This window comes from Eufriesea mexicana, unplaced genomic scaffold (genome assembly GCF_001483705.2).
Source record: "Eufriesea mexicana isolate 0111107269 unplaced genomic scaffold, ASM148370v2 scaffold1146, whole genome shotgun sequence".
NCBI classification, from domain to species: Eukaryota; Metazoa; Arthropoda; class Insecta; order Hymenoptera; family Apidae; genus Eufriesea; species Eufriesea mexicana.
The window spans coordinates 903,049-926,654 of record NW_016909275.1 but is presented as its reverse complement, the minus strand read 5'-3'; the positions used below and the strand labels follow the sequence as shown (position 1 = coordinate 926,654).

Sequence of the window (23,606 nt, the reverse complement as noted above, 5' to 3'; positions counted from 1 at the left end):
ATAGAATTTAACGTCAATTATTAGGTTTCTGTTTTCATTATTTAAGATGTGTTTGTAGTAGAATATAGCAACAGAAACTTATCACTTTGTCTAGGTATATAATTCCTAATATGTAAAAAACATCTACATATTTTATAGTATTTATTCATTTTATATTTAATTTTTTTATGTTATTTACACAAAATTCTGTAAAACAGAGAAGTTACAGAATTTTAACACAACCATTTAACAAGAATAAGTGAATTGTACTTTTCTTAGAATTTAAGTTTCTATTTTGATCAAAATGTGTAAAATTAATAGATAATATTGGACTTACATTAAAACCAATTATTTACGTACATTAAACTTACAATCATTCTTGAAGGTATAATTATTCTGTTACTTAAACAATTATGAATTAATAAAATCGAAAGTAGTTTAAATTATATATGCCAGGCTGAATAAATCGAAATGTTTCAAATTGAAACTTTAAGAATATTACATTTTTTATCGCATATGTGCAATGATTTTCCTAATGATTTTAAGCAAAGTATAAAGTATACAGAAATAACACAATAATACAACAATTTTTTTAAAGTATTTGTAACTACTATAATGACCATTTTTGCAAATGACTATAAAGGATATTATAAATAAATACAAATGGAATAATATAATGAATTAAACATTTAGTATCTGGAATATTACCAATGCATAAGAACACGACATGGTATACATATTAAACAACATTAAAATAACTATAAATAATTTATTACGTACATTTATAAACTAATTTGGTGAACATTCCTAGTAAGATCTTCATTTGTTAGTCTCTCGCGTATGATAATGTATGTAATTCAGTAATGTCATGTTATGCACGATGACAAAATTATAATTTGTATATAAGATTTATTTATCATACTGGGCACTGGACTACAATGTCTAAAATAATTAACAAATTTTCAGAAAGTATATGCAGAAATTCTGGGCTAATGGGTTTTTATTTGTACATTATAAATATTTAGTTCTTCTGCATGGTACGACACATATAACAAGAAAGTCTACGCGTAAGATTTATACAATTAATATTGCATATTATAATACATATGTGCATTTACATGTCGACTTACGTATGGAGCCGTACTACGTTAAACATGATTGTTTAAGTTTGAATAGAAAATACTACAACAAATGTAATTGTGCTCAAATGAAGAAAAATTAATTGATGAAAATATGTTACGTCACGAATGATGTTAAATAAAATTTGATCAAAATGATCGAAATAGAATCATGCAAATGTTAGAATGTAGTAATACGAAATACGAACAGCGGTTGTTTCTAAAACATCTGAACATTTATTAATTGATCAGATATACTTCATGCAATTTCAAATAATAATTATACATATACAATACTTTTAATAAAGCGTTAAAATTTATATATTCTATACAGATGACACACTCTTATCTCTCATATATACAGATCGTGTTAAATGTGACATGAATTACAAGCAAGAAATTAACATACATGCAACATATTTTGTTGTAATAAAATTACTTTATATATTTGGGTCCAAATTGTTTATAACATAAGTTACAAAGATATGATCTTCAGTATAATTTAAAACGCTTTTTCAGTAATATTAAATGTTTAACTAAAGTAACAAATTATGACTAAAAAAATTCAATGTCAATTTAAAAATCATTTTTAAATTATTTAGGAACAGCATTAAAAGATAATGCGATAATTCTTTTATTTGGTTCATTAATTGGTTGGTCAATTACATTTATTATATTAAAATATTCAAATATTAATATTTTGTATTCTTTTCAAATGATAAAAGATGAGAAATGTTCTCGTTAATTACACCGTTGCTCCTGTAATACCTGTAATACGTGGTAATACCATCAGTTACATATATTGCGGACGAACTCGTTGTACGTTCAGTGCCTTTTTACATATATTTATATGTATGTAAAAATCAATTGATCTTTTTATATTTATCAATATCTTCCAATTTTCACGTGAAGGAGTTCGCACGATATGAAATAATCTGTCGAAAAACTCTTATATTCCCTGCCGATCAAAACAGAAGATAGAAAATGTAAAACTTAATTGAACGTTGGTTTATTATGTGTAGATATGAGTACACGGAATAAGCCAAATTTGAATTAAGAATATTTACGTATGCATACATACCTACATACATACATATATAATTTAGCATTAGTGTGCTTAATTTAAAGTGCATAATTTTTAAAGGTACACGCATATTTTTATAAATTTCGGTATTGATACGATGGTTTGCTATATAAATAAATAAGCAAATAAATAAATAAACAAATAAATAAATAAATATATATATAATATAAATATATACAAAAATGTATAGAAGATATGTAAGGATATATGCGATCTATGACAAATGATATATACATGATATATACATAGTTGTATCTTATAAAAAAAATAAATATGAAAAGAAAAGACAGGAAGCTATATGTATTAGCTATACATATTAACTCATGGCGCAGCGTATAAAACGAAATTCAATTACACGCATACTTTTATGTTTGATGTGTGAACATTTTCGATGTATCTGTAATCATATATTTGTACATAACAGGTTCATTTGTTGCGTCCATTATGTGGTTAGAAACTACTTTGTACATAATATAAATACACAATAAACGAATGAATAAATAAATAAATGTACCAAACTTTAAAAGGTAAAGATATATATTATTTTACTATTTAATAATTATAAATTATTTTAAGAACTAAAATAAATAAATATATTATGCCGATAATGTACGAAGTATATTAATTTATTTATTATTTAAGTTACTTTTTAATAATTCTATTTTTTTTCTATGATTTCATATAATTAGTTATACTATTTACACTATAAAAATCATTATTTACACTATTCTATATGTTTAACGTTTGAATTTATTTACTTCAAATAAATAAAAAATAAAATATTTAATAGAGTTAAGAAAATTCGAATTCAGTATTACGTTGATTTAAACTAGTTATAAGCCAAATATCCCAAGAAATTTCCATTAAACACTTTAATGATGTTTAGAAGTGTTAACATTTTTAAATTAAATGTAATTTGTATTGAAGTCTTTTATTGAAATCGGGGAAATAATATATTTAAAAAAATACTAATATTTTTGTCACATGTATTAAATTTTAATGTTAAATAAATGTCTAATTTAAAATCTTAATGTTAGTTAAAATATTTTAATTATTTGTACAATATACAATGTAATTAATATTGAAGTATCTGTAGATACTTATGTTACGGTCATAATATAAAATAAATGTAAAATTGAATCATATTGCACGGAATGTGACCAATAGCTGTCGTGTATCAAGTGATCTTGAGTTTAGAAGTAAAAAATGACATTTTGTACATATTTACTTGATTATTATTAACATAAATAATTATTTAACATTTTTCATGTATTGAATAGTTAAAAAATACTACTACATGCTGTAATTTTTGTAATCCAGTATACATAAACATAACCTATATTAAACATAATGATACATCTAACTGATAGTATTGAATAATATTTATATAATTCAAAAGTATAATAAATAAATGTTAGTGGTGATAATGGTAAAAGATTATATTATGAATTTTATATTTTAGAAGCATTAATTGTTGTGTAATAAAATATATCAAAGAAATTAATACTGTGTTATAACTTATCCCTAATAATAATTTGCCTAACATTTACAAAATTATCGGTGTGTGTCAAATAGATTCCAAAATGAAATATTCTACATCACCACCAGTTAGTAGGTGTAATTCACCCGGTCCAATTGAGACAGGATCAAATTTACCTATGCCAGTAACTTACAGGTACAAAATGATGTGTTCAATTATAATATAATTTTATCTCTGGAATAACAATATTGTTATAAATGTGTTTTAGGCAAGATTGTATGGGTGCAGCAACAAAATGTTACAAATACTTAAGAAAATTATTAAAATTTGAACAAATGGATTTCGAATTTGCTTTATGGCAAATGATTTTTTTATTTATATCACCACAAAAAGTATATAGAAATTTTCAAAGTAGGAAACGTAAGTTCCTGTGTTTATAAGGTAATATCATAATATACTGTTATTACGAAAAATATCATTGTTTTCAGAAACAAAATCACAATTTGCAAGAGATGATCCTGCATTTTTGGTACTATTAATGTGTTGTCTATGCATATCTTCCATTGGTTTTACTATAGTTTTGGGATTAGGATTTCTTCAATTTGTAAAGCTATTATTTTATATGATATTCATTGATTATCTTGCAGCTGGTTTAATTGTAGCAACAGTTTTTTGGTAAATTTAAAATATATATTATTATTATTGTTATTATTGAAAATATGGATTATACGTTAATCTTATAAATTTCATGTATACATATATCAGACATACACATACACATACACATACATGTGTATGTATTTTTATGAAAAATATTAATAAAGAATTTTTTCCAATTTCAGGTTTGTAACAAATCGTTACTTAAGGATTGATAAAACTCAAGATGTAGAATGGGGTTATGCATTTGATATACATTTAAATGCATTTTTTCCACCATTAATCATACTCCATATCGTACAGTTATTTTTATATAATGGTAAAACTTGTTACTTACTTACTAATATAATTTCAATCTTTTTTCTTTTTTATTCCAATACTTTTTTATTTTAGGTCTTATAAATTATGATACATTTTCGTCGCGATTTATTGGAAACACAATCTGGTTAATAGCTGTTAGTTATTACATTCATATAACATTTCTGGGTTACACAAGTAAGCTTATATAAATTTAGTATTATATACTCATATATTATTCAAATAATTATAATGTTTTAATTCATAGAAAAAGTTAATAAATTTTTTATATTTATTTTAGGTATGGAAATACTTCACAAGACACAGATTATACTGACAACATTACCAATAATATTACTAATATATATTATGACATTATGTGCAAGTATTAATATTAGTTATTTAGTCATGGAATTTTATCATTATCGAGTTGTTTAAATAAAATTTGTTGTTTTCTTACAAAAATTGATTTTAAATTAATTTTTGATACATGCTTTCGTGCATCAAAAATGAATAAATTACGATTTCTATATTTGTGCCAATGGAAAATATTTACTAATTTTGAAAAATTATTAATATGATGTTTAATAAAACTTTCAAAGTACCTATTCCACTCCATAGAATAAAATAAACAAAACAATTGTATTTATGAATTTTCTTAAGCAAATTTTGTTTAATGATTATAGGTTTTTAATAATAAAATTTAATTAAAAGATGTCATTACCAAATATTGATAAAACTATTTGTATTTCAGTTAATAGAAGTGCAAAAAATGTTTGCACATTATTAGTTACAAACATTAGTTTTCTTAATTGATTGATGTTCTACAAATGACAAACAATCTCACGATAAACTATTATATCAATTATGTGTATAAATACTATATATAATACTTTTATATTGTTAAACAGTTCTTAGAATATTTCACTTTAAATTGATTCATATTTATTATATATAAAATAAATAATGTAAATTCTTCTGAAATACGAATATCTTTAACCCCTTAGTTGTTTATAATTGTTAAGTATAATATTTTTACAGTTCTCAATAATAATTATCAAGACATTAAAATTAATATTGAAAAAGTCAAAATCTCTAAAAAACAGTAAAATTATAATTTCTATTCGGTATATTATTTGTTTATAAAAGTTTTGGCTGCTGTTTTAAAGTCGAAATATCTAAAATCTTACTGGGACAAGTTGTTCTAGGTGTTTGATTAAATGGGAAACGTTGAAATGTTTTTGGACTATGTTTTGGATTTGCAAACTTTAAATCAACTTTTGAAGACCCTTCATCTTCTACTTTACTAATATCTGTAAAATAAAACAAAAATTTCTATTTTTAGTGTTATACATTTAATTTTATTTAATTTGAATTGTGTCGTGTATATTAATTAAAAATTATTTTGATTTCTTCTTTTACCTTCTGCTTGAATATTATTTTTTCCTGGAAGTAGTTGATATCTTTCTAAATAACGCATTGTGGCAAAAGACATGTTTGTACCTTGTACATTGCTAACCATTAGATGCTTAACAGATGTTGAACTTTGTCTTTGTACTGCTAATTCAGCAAGTTGATCATCAGTTAGATACTTTAAAGCTAATGCCTTCATATGCATACTTGTATTTGTCTCATTTACAGCACTTGTAGCTTGTGTCATGTTTGCTTGATAGTCCAAACGTGGATAAAATGATAAGTCAAATGCCACCCTTTTAAATAAATTATTAAAATTATATTAATATTTAATAGTATTAATTAAATTAATAATTTAATAATTTAATAATATTAATTAAATTTGTCTTATATGATATAAAATTTGGGCCATGTATATACATAATAAATTTAAATAAGCGTTAGTTAGATTAAATTATATAATTATTTAAATTAAAATGTAAATAAAATTTATTTCATGTATAAATTTGTTGTAAATGTAAAACATACTTGTTGCTGTTGTTTAATTCTTTAGCTTCTGAGTTTTCATTTAAGCTGATTCCAAGTTTTTTAAGTTGTTCTAATGTAGCTACTTTTACAGTATCTAATACTGCTCTATTTTCAGTCTCATCTCGTTCATTCTGATTTATTTTTGTTTGTTTTTGTTGTTGATTATCTATAATACAAGAATTTTGTAATAATTGATTTACTTGTCCAAGAACATTATTGTAAAATGTCCAGCCCACTTTTGAACTACGTTTAACTTTCTCGCTATCATCATCGCTAGAATACTCATGCATTTCAACATGAATACTAGGTTCAGGAGTAGGAGGTGGTCTTTCATTTATTTTTAAATCACCACCATTTAAAATCAGACTATCTTCTACGTAATTGGTTTGTTTTGATTCAGAAATTTGTCTATTTTTTCGGTAATCATTATAATATCCGGAATTACTTATACAATTACTTGCTTTTACAGAATCATTATCTTGTTGTTTATTTAGCTTTGTATCTTGATCTACAGTAGTCTTTGTTTTAAACTTTTGATTTTTTGGGACACTACATCCAATATTTGCAGCATTTCTTTTTATCATTGGAGTTTTTACAGTTTCATAGTCTCTTGTTTCTTCTGTACAACTTTTTAAATGTTTCTTTACTTTATCTTCAGTTTCGTTTAATTTTGTTGTTGCCCTTTTATATAATTTTGGGGATTCAGATCTGTGGATATCTGTTTCTTTCCGTATATCTATATAAGCCTGTTTCTCTAAATCTTTTGTAGAAGTACTTGCATTTAAGTTACTGCTTTGTTGTTGACTAGATGACATGTAACTTTCTGAGTCCTCAACTATATTTTCTAATTGCGCACTAGGTATTCGAGTAAATGAATTCTTATATCTTCTTAATGATTCATTAGTATCATGAAGACCAACATTACTACACATTTTTAAATTTTCTTGTTTTTGTACGCTATCTTTTTTTTCATAATTCTCAATATCTACTGTAAAAGGACTATTTTGTACAGTGAATTCAAAACTTGTCATTACACCAATTGAAACTTTCTGTTCCATAAATGTTTTTTTTGATTGTGCATCTGTTAATATTAATTCACTTTGATTTATATTATCATTTTCATTATAATTTTCTTTCTGTTTGGGTGATTCTTTTGGATACATATTTCTTTCTGTATTTTTTGGAGCAGTGACATGATTAGAAACATCTAAAATATCATTAGAATTTGTATATAATTGATCACTTTGTAATCCTGATTCAAATGAACAAGAACATCTTTTTCTTTCTTTTAAATTTTCTTCTTGCATTTTCAATAATCTATCTACTTGTGTCTGTAATGATTTAATTTGCTCATTTTGACTATTTATAATCTGTAATAAATTCTTTACTGTTTCTTGATTATCGGTATTGTGAGTAGAATAGGGATGAAGTTGAGGAAATGAATATGCATTCATATTAAAATAAGGATACTGTTGACCTAAATAATGTGGTAATTGAAGTTCATTTCTTTGCAATGTATTTGGATTGATAGATAAATTCTGTACATTTGACTCAGAGATTGAGTCATTATATGGTACTTTCTGTTGTTTGGAATTGTGAGCTGTTAGTTTCCTTTCATATAACAATGGAGAATATTCATTTTCTTTAATAATATAATTGTCAGTATTTATGCAAGGTTTAGTAATAGGTGGCATAGCAGATACAGAATCTACATGTCTTATCTTACTTTTACATTGGGACCTCATACTCTGTTTTTCTTCTATTTGTGTTGCATTAACGTCAGGCATTTCATAATTATATTTACAAGAAGAATCATTGCTTCTTTTAGTTGTTCCTTGTTTACACTGTGAATAATTATGAATATCTTTTTTCAAAGTATAATTTTTTCTTTTAGATTCACTTAAGGTATTTGTAGTATTATCCTCTGACAGATAAGAGTGTACAATATAATTTTGATTAGATTGTTCTTTTAAAGAAGTCGTATAATCATTAACTTTAGTAACTGGAGGTTTCCATAAACAATTCTGTTCTTTCCAAGCTGCATATGATCCATTAACATTTAATGGAGAGGAACTGTTATTTTTATGTATTAAGTCTTTGGATTCCATAAATGATGAATGAAAATCTGTACATTTCGTAGTCTTGCAACTTAAAGGTTTATCAAATATTAAAGAAACTTCAGGAACTGATGGTACTGTAAAACACTAAAATTAAAATATATTAAAAATAAATTAACGTATATCATAAGTATATTAAAATAAATTGTTTTTACAATAATAATTAATTTTAATTAAGATATTAATTTAGAATGAAACATATTATATAACGAGATATATTATTAAGATTTACTAATACTTTTACATTATTTAATTAATTTTTAATAGTGGTATCAAGCCCTAAATCTTCAAAGTTTATTGACATGTATCTTTAATGTCTATGATTTAGTACTAAATTGCTTCTTATGAAATATTTACAAAAATATAAGTGAAATAAATATTCTATTATTATATTAAATTTATTATCATTATAAAAAATCAGATCTATTATATCTTATTAATAATTAGTCAGTAAAATAATAGTAAAATTGTTCTAATATTATATAGAAAAGCTTACATCCAGTTTAGATGCAGGTTTTGGTGTAATTCTCGGTTCAAATTCATCTTCATCACAGTAAAACATATTTCAATCTAAACTAATAATTGTAATCTATACACATTCGTTTGTATTCATTAATTTTCACACGTATATTGAAATAAATAATATTATCAATATTATTTTATAAACAAAAAATTTTCAATAGAAACTTAATAACTTTTATAGCTTCATAAATTTTTACTTATTTTTTAATTCATACTATTTCTTAGAACAGTTCTTACTTAAAATACTTTTGTTTCACTGGAAACTTATTTGAAACAAATTTTGTAACAAATGATTCGAAACAAAAGTGCAGCCAACATAGCATATCAAATTCTAGTGAATAAAGTATATATTATTTTAATATTATTTAAGATTAGAATGCGTTCAAAATATCTATTATTTTTTCAATTTTCTTAAATAATACAAAAAAATAAATACAAATTAATTGCTTTTCGTTTTAATACTTCAACCAAAAATATAATTTTAAATTTACCAATTTCCGAATTTCTTTCCAATACATATTCTAATGTCATATTTTTTTATTATATTATTTAATACATATGTTTCTATGAAATTATATTATATAATATACATATTTTTACTTTATATATTAATGGATATGACTAACAGTTATACATTTGACATATATTTTTTTAAATTATTTTCCTTACTACAAAAGCTAATACGTAAATAAATACTTTATTTTGTATAGTGACAATATTGTAGTCAATAAATATAAATAAAACGAAATTTTATATCATATATTTATTTGTAAATACAGTTATAATTTAAATGGATATTAAACAGCATTAGTATTATCACTTTTTTAAGAAAGTTATTTTCTTTTGGTACTCCCTCTTGTATCTGTTTTACCAGGTGAGGATTAATTGAATATGTGTGTATCAGTATGTATAGGATGATATATTGCACAGTGCACCACATTGGCAAATAACTGAAATTTTACAACATAATATTAGGCAAGGTATAATAAAACAAGTTTCTGATAAAGTGTAATTATCACCATTAATTAAAAAAGGAATGAATTCAAGGATGATTAAAAAATACTATAAGAATACATATCGAGATCATTAGAGTGGCGTGGTATTTTAAATCTATGTCAGAGTTGTTTGACCTGTGATATCTTAGGATTTAGATATCGTCGATTCTGAAATTTATCCGATATGTATCGAAGTTCAGCAAAATTTTATTTGTTATAGGTAATTATAATATCTTTCAATGTCAAATTATACAATAGTACTGTATAGTATAGTGAATTAATATACGGACATATGTCCTGTACGTGATATGGGTTGTGATACTTTAACAAATTGTGAAACACACGATTAATCTTTCGATTTACAATGCAAAAAAAGAGTAGGAACTCATAAATATTCATGCTCGTTATAAGTGAGCAGCTTTTCCATACCTATGTTCCGTAGACATTTTGCATAATTGTTTCCTTTTAATCTGTTAAAAATTTGTTGGTGTATAGAAATATTTTGTTGTTTAATACTAAATATCTGCTAATAGATTTTCCTACTGAACAAGTGTATGTGTATATTAGAATTAGCCCAGATATGCTTGATTCTTTTTATAATATTTTTCAAAATATCATTTTTCCTCTATTTGAACTTTAAACTCAATATATTTATTTCTTTTTTTATTTATTATTCGTTGATTAACCATACAAAATATACTTTGTTATTCTTTTGGAAAGATAATAAACATATCTGTGTTAATATTTGCCATAAATATCATATAATCCATACCTTTTTCTAAACAAATTATTATTAATAGTCTCAACTAATTTATGGAGAAGAACAAAAATTTTATAATGTTCCTACCTTATACAACATACACCATATTGGAAAAAACAAAATTGTGCTTACAGAAAGCCTAATTATTCATAATATAAGGTTTGTATGCAAAAGATATGATATAGGTTAATAACAATTGAAGATAGAAATTAATCTAATAAAGTGTTTCATTTTTAATTATGTATATTAATGGATTTTTAGATTTAGTTTTTTCTCTGTTATGGTGGCTGTGCAGTTAAAACAAGTGCCTTTTTTATGTGAAAGTATTGCCAATGAGGTACTTATAAGAATGAACATTAAAAGATGGCAATAATTTATTTTTGTGCTTATATCCTTAGTATTTGATAATTATTATAATGGTAAATACATATTAGTTTGATTTATATTTTTATATTAATAAGATAGGCATAGTGATTTAGTTTACATATGGTTAATCTATTACTTAAGACATGACATTATAGTTACCTAATGTAAAAAAAATATAATTAATATTTCAAATAAGTAAAAATATTCATATTATTGATATTTGTTAAAACCTTGAGATATAATTATTTAATTATTATATTTAGGATATATCATGACATGATTCTTTGGATATTATAATTAATAGAAAGCATATTCTGAAAGCAATAAATACAACAAAAAAATGGATAGTTCAGAGTATGAGACTGTACGAAATATGACACTTTTATTTTTTCTGGAACTTCTTGTGGAAAAAGGTGGACCACGTACATTACATGATCTAAGCTGCCAGTTTGGAGCAAAAGGGTTTACAAAAGAAATGCGTCAAATAGCTGGTGGATCACAAAGTGGTCTTAAAAAGTTTTTAGCTCAATATCCAATGCTTTTTCTTATTAATGATGATTATGTATCAGTAAATACTTTTCAACAAGTTGTAGAAGAAGAGAATGGATGTAAATTAGGTGGTAAACGTGATTATGCTCGAGAGGCTGTAGAATATTTTACAAATAAATTAATGCAGTATGGAGTTGGCACAGAGGTACCAATAAAAAGTCTTCTGGGACATAGATCTCAGGCTTCTCCAGAAGTTAGACATATTTCTGGTCAACATTATAAGGAATTTAGAGATTTTCTTTTAAAATATCCTGATGCTTTTGTAGTTACTGAAGACAATGTAATTTTAAAGCAATATGAAGGCATGAAGGCAGAACCTTTTGTAGAATTAGAACCAGACATACCTATAGATCCAGAAATTACTGCAAAGTTATTAGATTTTCTTTGCGAGTGTATTAAACAAAAGGGTTCAATCCTTGTAGATCAAATGTTTAATATAGTTAATGATAAATTTTCTTATGAAAATTGGACTCCAATATTTAAAACATCACAAGATTTGTGTACATTTGTCAAAATGTTCCCAGATGTATTTCATGTTCAAAGCAATTTGGTAACTTTAATTGGAAGACCAAAATCGTCTAAGACAGAAGGGCAAGCAAAGACAAAATTTGCAAATTCTACACGAAATCAAAATAGTACTGCAAGTCAAACAAATTTAAATCAAGATATTCAACCAATTAATACTCAAGCATCTCAACAAACAATTAATTCAGAACCTGTTAATACCAATGCTACAAGTCAAATTAATTCTATACAAAATTCTCATTCTCCATCAGTTGAAAACAGTAATAGCTCTCCTCCAATAAGTTTGCAACAACAAACTTTAAAACAAAGAATAAATACACTCGTAATGAAGACTTTAGCAGATAATACAGAAAAGGATAGAAGCTTACAGACTATGCAAATGGGAGATGCTTGGAAATTAAAAGTATTGCAACAGACCAGAGTAATAGTACATCCAAGGGAAAGTCTTCAAATTATAGAAGATATAATAAATCCTCGTAAGCCTCCGCCTGATGGTAAAATTGTTGTTTCATTTGATTGTGAAGGAATAAATTTAGGAATTAAAGGGCAATTGACACTTGTACAAATTGGAACTATGTCTGGACAAGCATATGTGTTTGATTTACTTGCTTGTCCTAATCTTGTACAAACTGGAGGCCTTCAAAAACTTCTAGAACATAAAGATGTTATTAAAGTAAGGAACAACATTCAAAATTTTATTTGCAAATTTTTGTATACTTTATAAATTTATTTATAACTTAATAACTTTGTTTTAATTATATAAATATATGTATTGTTTTAGGTAATTCACGACTGTAGAAATGACAGTGTCAATTTGTACAGACAATTTAAAATTATGTTGAATAATGTTTTTGATACACAGGTATTTGATTCACAAAAATATTTCTCAAATATTTTTCAAATCGAGTAATAAAAATATGTGATATTTGAAGAATAATTTATTTTTATATTTGTAGGCAGCTCATGCTGTATTACAGTTTCAAGAAACTGGAAAACCTGTATATAAAGTTAAGAATGTTAATTTGAATACACTATGTGATCATTATGGTGCTCCAAATAATCCATTAAAAGAACAATTCAAAAATATTTATCGTAATAATCAAAAGTATTGGTGTAGGCGTCCATTAACACGAGATATGCTCATTTATGCTAGTAGCGATGTTTTGAGTTTGGTCCCACAAATATATGTCTCCATGTCTAGGTACAGTATTTAATTATAAATTATTTATTGAATGATATTTTCAATACATGTATGTAGGATCGGTATTTGGGTGGATTGACTTAAGATAGTATTGTCGGCTTAACAGAATAAAATAAGCTTATAAATAGAATGGCGGCGGCTGGCTATGAAACAAGGGAGGTTTGCTATGGGCACGCTCTTCTGATCTTTCTTAAAACTGACTCGTATAAATTGACTTCAGACTTTGACACACTGAAAGCAGGCTGCAAAAAAGACTGACTTGGACTCTTAAAGATTGACTCGCCCGCGCCCTTGCACCCTCATTTAAACCATTCATTCTGTCCTCTTTCATACCCAGGCTTTCTTTCACAGTCATGCCCTTTCCCACGCAATTTCGGTGGGCCAGATACTTCAACCATTCTGGACACATCCCTAAATTTTCACTCGACTCTACCATAAATATTCTTTGCAGTCAATCCTCTTGCACGCGGTCATTTTCGTTCTAAGCCCAAACATTCTTGACATTCTTTCAGGACCGTACTCATTCCAGTCCTACATATATAGTAGTTTACTCTTCACAGTTTATTTAAAAAAGAAAAATAATTATATAATATTTTTTATTGAAGATGTTTACATAAGTTGATTCAATAAATGCGTAAGTTAAAAATGTAATATCATTAATTTTGTCATAGATATGCAAGATGACTTAAATGAAGTGTGATAAGCTATTTCTTTAGAAATCAATAACAATATTGATTTCATTTTCTTTTTTTAATAGGATGGTCATAAGATCAAACTTTTAAATATATAATAAATTTTTCTGGATTAATTATTATAAAGAAAAGGAGCATTCTCATTTTTGTCAAATGGAGTATGATACTAATTTCTTATTTTTTAAATTAATTTTTGTTATTAAGACAGTTTTTATCAAATCAAATAACATTAATTTAAAAAACAATTTTCTAAAATAGAACCTCAGAAGCATCACTATTTAATTTAAAAAAATGAAGTCAATATCTTTATCAGTCTCTAAAAAAACAGCTTAATATTTTATTTAGATTGCCCTGTATATAAAGTTTGATTATCCTAAGAAAAATATATGTGATAATTATATTTAGGTTACTGTTTGTTAATTATAATCATTTCCTTTGTTTTAAATATTGTTAGACTTATAAAACCGGAAGTACAAGTTCTTTTTAATGAGCTGTGTGAGGAACAAATTCAACTACTAATTAAACCTGCAGAAGTAAAAGCACGAAAGAAACAACGAAAAGTGGAAACAGAAGTTGCAGATTTGAAAAAAAGGATGGAAGAAGCAACCACCAAAAATATTGTTTTAAGCAATCGTGAAATTCGTCTCTTGCGTTATCTTGACCTTACTGAAGATGAAAAGGAGAAATTGAAGGGTAGTTACAAAGTTGCAAGAAAATTAGAAAAACTTGAAAATATGGGTCAAGATAAAGGAGACAGCAGTGACGATGACGATGATGATAAGATTGAAGACTCAGAGTATCACAGTATGGAAAGTAATACTTCTGAAAATTCACATTCTGGTAAATCTTTTTGTAGTTAATAATTTATATCATTTAATAACATTAATATGATTTCATATATTAAAATATTTTTACTTACAGGTGTTATATTGTCGCCGAGGAATTCTGATACCCCAAGTCTCACAGAATCAATGCAAATGGTAGATGAAATTCTTTCTGATGGGCGGATGGACAGATTTGAAAAAATAGAAAAATTAGAAGCTATTCTTTCAGCCGTTACTAGTTCTGCAACTGATCAGTTCTCTTCAAGCAGTGCAGATGTATCTCCGGCGAAATGTATATGCTCATGTCGGGATAAAAGTAAAAGTCCACGATCAGATCGTAAGACCGAAAATAGCGTACCTTGCCAAACATATAGTACAGGTGATATAGTAATTACCAAAATATTTCTTACGGAAGAAGAAAAGGAACGTATAGATTTATTAAATTCGCCAAAAAAGTAGATATGTCATAGTTATTGCGAAAGTGGTAAGGAAGAAAGTTGCCATTGTTAGATTTTTACGAAAAAAATGAGCGGGTGACAAGACAGAAAAATCTAGTTGAAAATTCATCTATTTTATGTAGTTTGACGAAATCGTAATATTGAACTACAACAATCAGGTAAACTAATTCTCGATACAATTTTTTTCCAAATCTGATGCTATAGTAATCAGAATTTAGGAAAAATTTGTTTCAATGAAAAAAATTCAGTATTGTAAAATATTTCTTTTTTAGTAGATGATTATCTTTCTTTTCAAGAGTATAAGAAAGAATAATCGAATTATATATTTACTAACCAGAATATTTGATAAAATATTTTTTCGAATAATTTATGTTACTCCTCAGGATTAAAACACTAATGTTGTTCCTCTGTAAAAAGATATAAACATTTAAATGTTTTAATGATATTTTTAAAACAAAACTTTATTCACTTTTTAAATACAAATTATTTCATCATGGAAACATAGAATTACATTATATGTAGGAAAATATAATTTTCTATGTAAAGTGCTGCATTAAAATCACTGTCTTACATAATTTGTTTTTTCATGTATCTGCATACAAAATTTTTAGTTTTATTGAAAAATATTTTTGATAATATTCACTTCTAATAAAAGTTTGTGCAAATATACAAAAATTATTAATGAAATTAGTACAAATATATATAATATTCATGTTTTATATATAGAATGTGTCTAATTTTTTTTAAATTATATTTGTGCCAAGTTATAATATATCATTTATAATCAGTATAATAGAGGATGGACGTTTTTTTTTATTGATAATAAATGAGACATAGGAAATATCCTATTAATAAAGATCCATTTTAAGAGGAAAGAAAATTAATTACAAAAAACAGATAAATGTGATAATGTTAAGATTTAGCTGCTTTTAATGCAATACTTTTCAAGGATGTAGTATTTCTATTTAATTTTTACATGTAAATTGATGTATCTTTTAATTTCAGAATCTATTTAGAATCTTATTCACCTTATTCAGTATAAATATATAAAATTGTTTGTGGAAATGCTTATTTAAAAGAGCTATAAAATATGCAACCATGAAATTTTTAACTATGCAATATTTAGCTAATGATAATTTTAACAATTCTTTTACATTATTTTTTTTTATGAGTAGGTAGTTGGATAGAAAACTATATAAACTTTGTAACACAGGCTATAATTACAGTACACCTCAAAGTATATCTTTATCATGAAATGATTTTAAATGATACAATCTTTTATTCTATAATATGTTCTTTAACAGAAATATGCCTGTTAACATTATATTTATTATCACACATACTGATGTAATATTTTGTTTTTTCTTAAATATAACATTGACCAATACAATATTAATGGTAACAATTAGATTCAGCTGCCTTATTTGTACTAATGCATTTAAGTCATTTTAACTAAAAACATACTATAAATCGAAAAAATGACGAAACTATTTTATCAAAAATAGTAGGTATTGTTGTTATTAACAAAGATTAATTTATTGCATTAAAGATTTAAAGAATGTGCATAATAAATTTTATGAAATAAACTAATGTGGTTTCTTTACACGAGATAAGTTATGAATAAAAAATGTTCCTGCATTCCATCCTTTATGTTTTTAACTAGAGAATAATTGATAAGATGCTTCAATATTTGTATATCATAACATATTCTGAAGATTATTATTCTGTCTTCAAATGATGTTATTTACGAAATATGTATTATATTTTTTAACTAATTATTTTTACATGTAAATATAATTGTACACAGATATAAATCTGTTCAAATCAGATATATTTAATTGTATTTATCCAAATGAATTATGAGTTTTTATGAAAATGGTTTAGTATTTATATAATATTTCTTAACCTATTTATAACTAAAAATATATAGTCATGTTTTCTATTTATTTGAATAATCTTTCCATGAACATTTTACAATTATAAATAGATCTTATCATGTTCTAAGAAATCATTCAATAGCAGTGTTTTTTATCAATTATTAATATATTTTATTATGCTTGTAATTGTTTTTTTCAGCATAAAAAAATATTTTATGTGGAATATATTATATGTAGTATATAATGACGCAAAAAATATATTAATAAATTTCAATAACGAAAATATGATAATATATTTTTGCAAATTTTATTTATTTTATAAATGCATTTGAAAAGTTAATTTCCAGTTTATAAAATATCTTATCTAATTATTATAAGATAACATTTAACCTGTAAAACTCCCGCGAATTGTAAGATAATATAATGTTTCTGATTTCATATGCCCATTCGTAAACGCGTGTGCACATAGTATAATGTAATGTGTGTATTGTATATTTTAATATAATGTGATTGGAGATTATTTCTGGGTCACGCACTTATTAAACCTATTTTGTACTTGCAAATACCGCTAGCATTATTTAGCGTATCATTATTTTGGTTAAAATTTAATATCTTCAAAATAATATTTTTATAAGAAATAATATCATGTCTGCGGGAAATTTAGGTGAGTTAAAATTGAAATTATTAAAGAAAAAAGAAATATAGAAATAAGGTGTATGGATTCGAGATATAATTAAATTTTTAATATTGTCAATTTGATTACCAAATATTGGACATTAGATATATTGTTTATTGTTTATATTATGATAATTATTTATTGATATTGTAGTTATAGATATTTTGTAACATATGTAAAAATACCATTAATTAAATTTTTTATTTAATAAATTAAAAATCGAATAATTAATATATTTATGTTATGAAATGAACTTATTTTCTTTTATTTTGTTTACTATATTTACAGCATTATTAAGTGTTTCTGACAAAACAAACCTTTTACCATTTGCTAAGAAATTGCATAAACTAGGTGTGCCTTTAGTTGCATCTGGTGGAACAGCAAAATTTTTAAGGGATGCTGGTCTTCCAGTAAAGGATGTTTCTGATATTACTGGAGCACCTGAAATGCTCAATGGGAGAGTTAAAACTCTTCACCCTGCTGTTCATGCTGGTAGGTAAAACCATATATTTAAATTTATTTATGCTATAAGTACTATATAAAAAATTTTTTTATTTTGTAGGCATATTAGCTAGACTCACGGAATTAGATCAGCAAGATCTTCAGAAACAAAATTATGAGCTCATTCAGCTTGTAATATGTAATTTATATCCATTTGTAAGCACAATTGCAAAATTAGATGTGACAGTTGAAGATGCAATAGAAAACATAGATATTGGTGGAGTAACTCTGTTACGAGCTGCTGCTAAAAATCACAACAGAGTAACAGTTATTTGTGATCCTAGTGATTATGAAAAAATTGGGAATGAAATGGAATTATCTAGTAAAAAAGATACTTCTCTAGAAACTAGGTATATATTTTATTAAATAGTAATATTTAATATATTATATTAAGTAGTAAATATTTAATAAATTTTAGAGAATATAGTTTTTTACGTAATTTCAATTCATTTTGTTTCTTTTTTCTTTCATTTTGTAGACGAGTATTAGCACTTAAAGCATTCACTCATACAGCAGAATATGACGATGCTATTTCAGATTATTTCCGCAAACAATTTAGCAGCAAGGTGTCTCAATTGACATTGAGATATGGGATGAATCCACATCAGAAGCCAGCACAAATTTTTACTACTCTGGATAAATTACCATTGACAGTAATAAATGGCTCCCCAAGTTTCATTAATCTCTGTGATGCATTAAATGGTTATCAATTGGTAAATGAATTAAAGGGAGCTCTAGGTTTGCCTGCTGCAACATCCTTTAAACATGTTAGTCCAGCTGGTGCAGCAGTTGGAGTACCATTCAATTTAATACAAGCAAAATTATGTCAAGTAGAAGGCTTATTAAATGAACTTACACCACTTGCAACTGCTTATGCACGTGCACGAGGAGCAGATAGAATGTCAAGCTTTGGAGATTTTATAGCATTATCTGATATATGTGATGAAATTACTGCTAAAGTTATATCTAGGTAATATATCATATTAGCAAATGAAAATAGGACATAAAGAAAGTATTCATATTTATACATTTATAAAAAATTTCAGAGAAGTTTCCGACGGCATTATTGCACCCGGCTATTCAAAAGATGCGCTTAAAATATTGAAAAAGAAAAAGAGTGGTACATACTGTATTCTTGAAATTGATCCAAATTATGTACCATCTCAAATGGAACGTAGAGTTTTGTTTGGTTTAACTATGGAACAAAAACGTAATGATGCAGTTATTGATAAAAATACATTTTCTAATATAGTAACTAAAAATTTGACAACTGTTCCTGATTTTGCTATGAGAGACTTAATCTTAGCTACAATTGTTTTAAAATATACACAAAGTAATTCAGTATGTTATGCAAAAGATGGGCAAGTGATTGGAATTGGTGCAGGACAGCAATCAAGAATACATTGTACTAGACTTGCTGGTGATAAAGCTGATAATTGGTATATTATAATTTCAATAACTAATATTTATTGAATAAATCATAGTAATTAATATATCATTGTCAATGTTATGCGTTTTGAAGTTTAAAATTGTATATTATTGGTTGCTTCTTAGGTGGCTTAGACATCATCCTAATGTTATTGGTATGAATTTCAAGCAAAATGTAAAAAGAGCAGAAATTGCGAATGCTATTGACAATTATGTAAATGGTTCTATTGGAAAAGATATAGATGAGAAAGTTTGGGCAGAAATGTATGAGGAGATACCAGAGAAACTCAGTGAAAATGATAGAATAGAATGGTTAGAAGGAGCAAATAATGTTGTTTTAAGTAGTGATGCTTTTTTTCCATTCAGAGATAATGTGGATAGAGCTAAATTGGTATGTAAATTAAATATTCTGTTATGTTGTGTTTCTTTTTAAAGTTTAAGAAGTTATTATTTAATTACAGAGTGGTGTTAAATATATTGCAAGTCCTTCTGGTTCTGTCAATGATGAGGTAGTAATACAAGCTTGTGATGAACATAAAATGGTATTAATTCATACTAATCTGAGATTATTCCATCACTAAGTAGAAAAAGTGCAATTCAACTAACAATAATAATTTCATTCCAATAACAAATAAGTCAATTAAGAATATGTTTTGATCATCAAAATATATCAAATGTCGCTAAAAATCTCGAAGTAAATGCGTCTCTAAACCTTATATAAAAAAAAAATATATATATCAAAACATATCAAAACATTTCAATTAAACGTTCACTATAATGTTAAAATGTATTTGGGTATATGATAGAATTAAGGATTTATATGTAATAAAAAAAAAAAATAAAATTATTAAACGAAATAAAAATGTTTGTTAATTGATATTTTTAATTTTACATATTTTTTAGGAGTTTGAAAGTTATAATTAATATATTTTAATATTTGTATTTCGCAATATTAGATAACTTATGATATTTATTATATAGTATTATGTATTTAATATTTGGATTTTGAAATTTATATTCAATAGTCTAGTTAAGAATAGTTAATAACGTATTAGAATATGTTATAGAATAAACCATGATGTTCGTTCAATATGCATCAATGTGTATTGGACTCCGTTTGTGTTTTTCCTTAGGGAGAAAGTGGTGTTGTATTCAAACTTCGAATAATAAACAAAAGCGAATAAATTGTAAAAATGAGTAATTCAACTATTTCTGATCAATCGCTCATGGACAAATCTATGCGAAGTGTTTTCGGTGAGAAATATTACTTATTGTTAGATTAGTTTTTATTAATGATGATATCTCATAACCTTTAAATATGTGTGTTCCTTTTTGATAGTCGGGAATATCCCGTACGAAGCTACAGAAGAGAATTTAAAGGATATTTTTAGTGAAGTTGGACCAGTGCTTTCATTTAAGTAAGTAACTTTTGCATTTAAATATTATTGATTAATAATGAAATAATTATTATTTTCATTTTCACAATTAAAAGTTGTATTATCTTATAAATTATAATATTATAGTAATTTTTTATTATTAAATTTATCTTTCAAAATTTCTAATATTAAAATATAAATAATGTTTACTTTTTTAATATATTATTATATAAAACTTTGAGATATATAAATAATTACTTTCATTTCAAGTAATGTAAGTAATTGATGACATTTTTTACATATATCAAATTTAAAATTCGAATTTAATTCATTATCAAAGGTTTTTAATTAATTCAATTAGATTAGTGTTTGATCGGGAGACAGGCAAGCCTAAAGGATATGGTTTTTGTGAGTATAAAGATCAAGAAACAGCTCTTAGTGCTATGAGAAATTTGAATGGTTATGAAATTGGTGGAAGGACATTAAGAGTTGACAATGCATGTACAGAAAAGAGTCGAATGGAAATGCAAAGTCTTTTACAAGGACAAAACACTGAAAATCCATATGGAGAAGCAGTACAGTCAGATAAAGCTCCAGAAGCTATAAGTAAAGCTGTTGCATCTTTGCCACCTGAACAAATGTTTGAACTTATGAAGCAAATGAAACTTTGTGTACAAAATAATCCAAATGAGGCACGTCAAATGTTGCTGCAGAATCCTCAACTGGCATACGCTTTGCTGCAAGCTCAGGTAGTAATGAGAATAGTGGATCCTCACACAGCAGTTAATATGTTACATAAAGCAAATCCAATCCCAGGTGTATTAACACCTTCTGATAAACCAGCTGTGCATCCAGTTGTTCCCCGAATTGAAGAACCATGGGCTCCTACACGTCCAGCAGCAGTTACTAATACTCCAGCACCAATATTTGCTGGTGAGTATTTTAATATTATTTATCTCTAATAAATACTTTGTAAAGTGTATAAAATTTCATAAGAGAGTTTTATGACAGGACAAGATGTTGATTTACGTACATTAGACAGACAAATGGATCCACGTTTGGCTAGAATGGACCAAGATTTAAGAGGTCCACAACAAGTACAACCAACACCTGTTAGTGCATCTCCAGCTGTATCTGCCAATACAGATCCCAGAGGACTTAGTACATTTAATATTTCAGACAAGTTAGTATTTCTTTCATGTTAAAACAAATTTTTCAATCAATATATCTTAAGAATGCATTCTTTTTTACAGCACACTTCCTGTTGAAGGAGTTGAGAGGTTCTACAATTACTTTAGATAATCTAAAATCGAAATACTTATAACATCCTAAAAATTTGTCATTGTTTTCAGTTTCTGTCGTGATCCAAGAACAGATAGATTTGGTAGAGATCCAAGAGATCCTAGAGATCCAAGAATGCCTATTGATCCTAGAATTACAAAAGCGAATCGTAAGTTTTGCAAAATATTCGTTTCTTTTTCTTTTCTTACAATAATAAATATAGATGAATTTTATTGTGTCTTTATATTTTATTTATATTTTAATTAATTAATTTAATAATTTAATTTTGTAGCACCTGTACCAGTTGCACCTCCAGTGGTGCCAAGACCTGTTGCTGCACCTACTGGTCAGTCTTCAAATGTTGCTGCAGCTAATGCTGCAGCTCCTGTTACTGCATTGACCACATCAACAACATCTGCTACATCGAGGCTTATGGCAGGCATGTCTCCAGCAGGAAATATACCGAGCGGAGCATCTGATCAAGAGAAGGTAATTGGAAAGAAACTACATATAAATATCAGTCAATTTTATAGAAATATTTATGTTTTAAATTATTTTTAGTTATTAATAGTATAACTAAATGTTAAAACAATATTAATTTCATTATAGGCGGCTTTGATAATGCAGGTACTGCAATTATCAGATGAACAAATTGCTATGTTACCACCTGAACAAAGACAAAGTATCTTATTACTTAAAGAACAGATTGCTAAAAGTGCACAACGTTAATGTACTTCTAGTAATTTTCTTTTACAACAATAAACATTTAAATTTATAATAATGATAATAATAATAATATTAATAATGACGGTGATAATAAGAAGAACAAGAAGAAGAATAAACAAAAATATCACAAAGGTAAATGTAAAACATTAAAATTTCTTTTTCAAATTTTATACTAA

The 23,606-nt window shown here is 25.8% G+C and overlaps 5 protein-coding genes and 1 long non-coding RNA gene across 7 annotated transcripts; 5 read left to right on the top strand and 1 right to left on the bottom strand.

Moving 5' to 3' along the window:
* Positions 1 to 3,342: 3,342 nt before the first annotated feature.
* On the top strand, positions 3,343 to 5,053 carry Unc50 (Unc50 RNA binding protein). The gene is made up of 7 exons (XM_017900250.1): positions 3,343 to 3,397; positions 3,757 to 3,856; positions 3,930 to 4,081; positions 4,150 to 4,336; positions 4,504 to 4,637; positions 4,712 to 4,813; positions 4,917 to 5,053. The coding sequence occupies exons 1-7, from the start codon at positions 3,388 to 3,390 to the stop codon at positions 5,051 to 5,053; spliced, it is 822 nt and encodes a 273-aa protein (XP_017755739.1). The 5' UTR covers positions 3,343 to 3,387.
* Positions 5,054 to 5,755: 702 nt separating this feature from the next.
* On the bottom strand, positions 5,756 to 9,235 carry LOC108547653 (uncharacterized). Its single transcript, XM_017900252.1, has 4 exons — positions 9,170 to 9,235; positions 6,557 to 8,760; positions 6,038 to 6,324; positions 5,756 to 5,928 (listed from the first exon to the last, which is right to left on the bottom strand). The coding sequence occupies exons 1-4, from the start codon at positions 9,233 to 9,235 to the stop codon at positions 5,756 to 5,758; spliced, it is 2,730 nt and encodes a 909-aa protein (XP_017755741.1).
* A 976-nt stretch (positions 9,236 to 10,211) lies between these two features.
* Positions 10,212 to 11,312, top strand: LOC108547635 (uncharacterized). Its single transcript, XR_001890218.1, has 3 exons — positions 10,212 to 10,410; positions 10,991 to 11,109; positions 11,212 to 11,312. It is a non-coding gene; the product is annotated as an uncharacterized LOC108547635 (long non-coding RNA).
* A 27-nt stretch (positions 11,313 to 11,339) lies between these two features.
* On the top strand, positions 11,340 to 15,719 carry egl (Egl_like_exo domain-containing protein). The gene is made up of 6 exons (XM_017900232.1): positions 11,340 to 11,369; positions 11,580 to 13,063; positions 13,172 to 13,252; positions 13,347 to 13,591; positions 14,738 to 15,123; positions 15,205 to 15,719. The coding sequence occupies exons 2-6, from the start codon at positions 11,657 to 11,659 to the stop codon at positions 15,564 to 15,566; spliced, it is 2,481 nt and encodes an 826-aa protein (XP_017755721.1). The 5' UTR covers positions 11,340 to 11,369; positions 11,580 to 11,656; the 3' UTR covers positions 15,567 to 15,719.
* A 2,330-nt stretch (positions 15,720 to 18,049) lies between these two features.
* On the top strand, positions 18,050 to 20,635 carry LOC108547640 (bifunctional purine biosynthesis protein PURH). Its single transcript, XM_017900238.1, has 7 exons — positions 18,050 to 18,106; positions 18,407 to 18,610; positions 18,681 to 18,969; positions 19,098 to 19,589; positions 19,666 to 20,058; positions 20,174 to 20,438; positions 20,509 to 20,635. The coding sequence occupies exons 1-7, from the start codon at positions 18,088 to 18,090 to the stop codon at positions 20,626 to 20,628; spliced, it is 1,782 nt and encodes a 593-aa protein (XP_017755727.1). The 5' UTR covers positions 18,050 to 18,087; the 3' UTR covers positions 20,629 to 20,635.
* Positions 20,636 to 21,180: 545 nt separating this feature from the next.
* CstF64 (cleavage stimulation factor subunit 2 CstF64) lies at positions 21,181 to 23,433 on the top strand. 2 transcript variants are annotated; one of them, XM_017900240.1, is made up of 8 exons: positions 21,181 to 21,301; positions 21,387 to 21,465; positions 21,785 to 22,356; positions 22,435 to 22,606; positions 22,677 to 22,703; positions 22,776 to 22,873; positions 22,997 to 23,193; positions 23,314 to 23,433. In XM_017900240.1, exons 1-8 carry the CDS (start codon positions 21,241 to 21,243, stop codon positions 23,431 to 23,433), a joined length of 1,326 nt encoding a protein of 441 aa, XP_017755729.1. In that variant the 5' UTR covers positions 21,181 to 21,240. The 2 variants fall into 2 exon arrangements, with proteins under 2 accessions (XP_017755729.1, XP_017755730.1); XM_017900241.1 differs by lacking the exon at positions 22,677 to 22,703.
* Positions 23,434 to 23,606: the final 173 nt, after the last annotated feature.

Bases quoted from the DNA above. Each gene is read 5' to 3' on its own strand.
- LOC108547640 (XM_017900238.1), top strand. The intron at 18,611-18,680 runs GTAGGTAAAACC...TTTATTTTGTAG, and splicing joins TCACCCTGCTGTTCATGCTG to GCATATTAGCTAGACTCACG. The intron at 18,970-19,097 runs GTATATATTTTA...TTCATTTTGTAG, and splicing joins GATACTTCTCTAGAAACTAG to ACGAGTATTAGCACTTAAAG.
- egl (XM_017900232.1), top strand. From the start codon at position 11,657: ATGGATAGTTCAGAGTATGAGACTGTACGAAATATGACACTTTTATTT. The intron at 13,064-13,171 runs GTAAGGAACAAC...GTATTGTTTTAG, and splicing joins AACATAAAGATGTTATTAAA to GTAATTCACGACTGTAGAAA. The intron at 15,124-15,204 runs GTAAATCTTTTT...TTTTACTTACAG, and splicing joins TTCTGAAAATTCACATTCTG to GTGTTATATTGTCGCCGAGG.
- Unc50 (XM_017900250.1), top strand. The intron at 4,337-4,503 runs GTAAATTTAAAA...TTCCAATTTCAG, and splicing joins ATTGTAGCAACAGTTTTTTG to GTTTGTAACAAATCGTTACT. The intron at 4,814-4,916 runs GTAAGCTTATAT...TATTTATTTTAG, and splicing joins AACATTTCTGGGTTACACAA to GTATGGAAATACTTCACAAG.
- LOC108547653 (XM_017900252.1), bottom strand. From the start codon at position 9,235: ATGTTTTACTGTGATGAAGATGAATTTGAACCGAGAATTACACCAAAA. The intron at 8,761-9,169 runs GTAAGCTTTTCT...TTTTAATTTTAG, and splicing joins AACCTGCATCTAAACTGGAT to TGTTTTACAGTACCATCAGT. The intron at 5,929-6,037 runs GTAAAAGAAGAA...TTTATTTTACAG, and splicing joins AAATAATATTCAAGCAGAAG to ATATTAGTAAAGTAGAAGAT.
- CstF64 (XM_017900240.1), top strand. From the start codon at position 21,241: ATGAGTAATTCAACTATTTCTGATCAATCGCTCATGGACAAATCTATG. The intron at 21,302-21,386 runs GTGAGAAATATT...CCTTTTTGATAG, and splicing joins ATCTATGCGAAGTGTTTTCG to TCGGGAATATCCCGTACGAA. The intron at 22,704-22,775 runs GTTCTACAATTA...CATTGTTTTCAG, and splicing joins CCTGTTGAAGGAGTTGAGAG to TTTCTGTCGTGATCCAAGAA.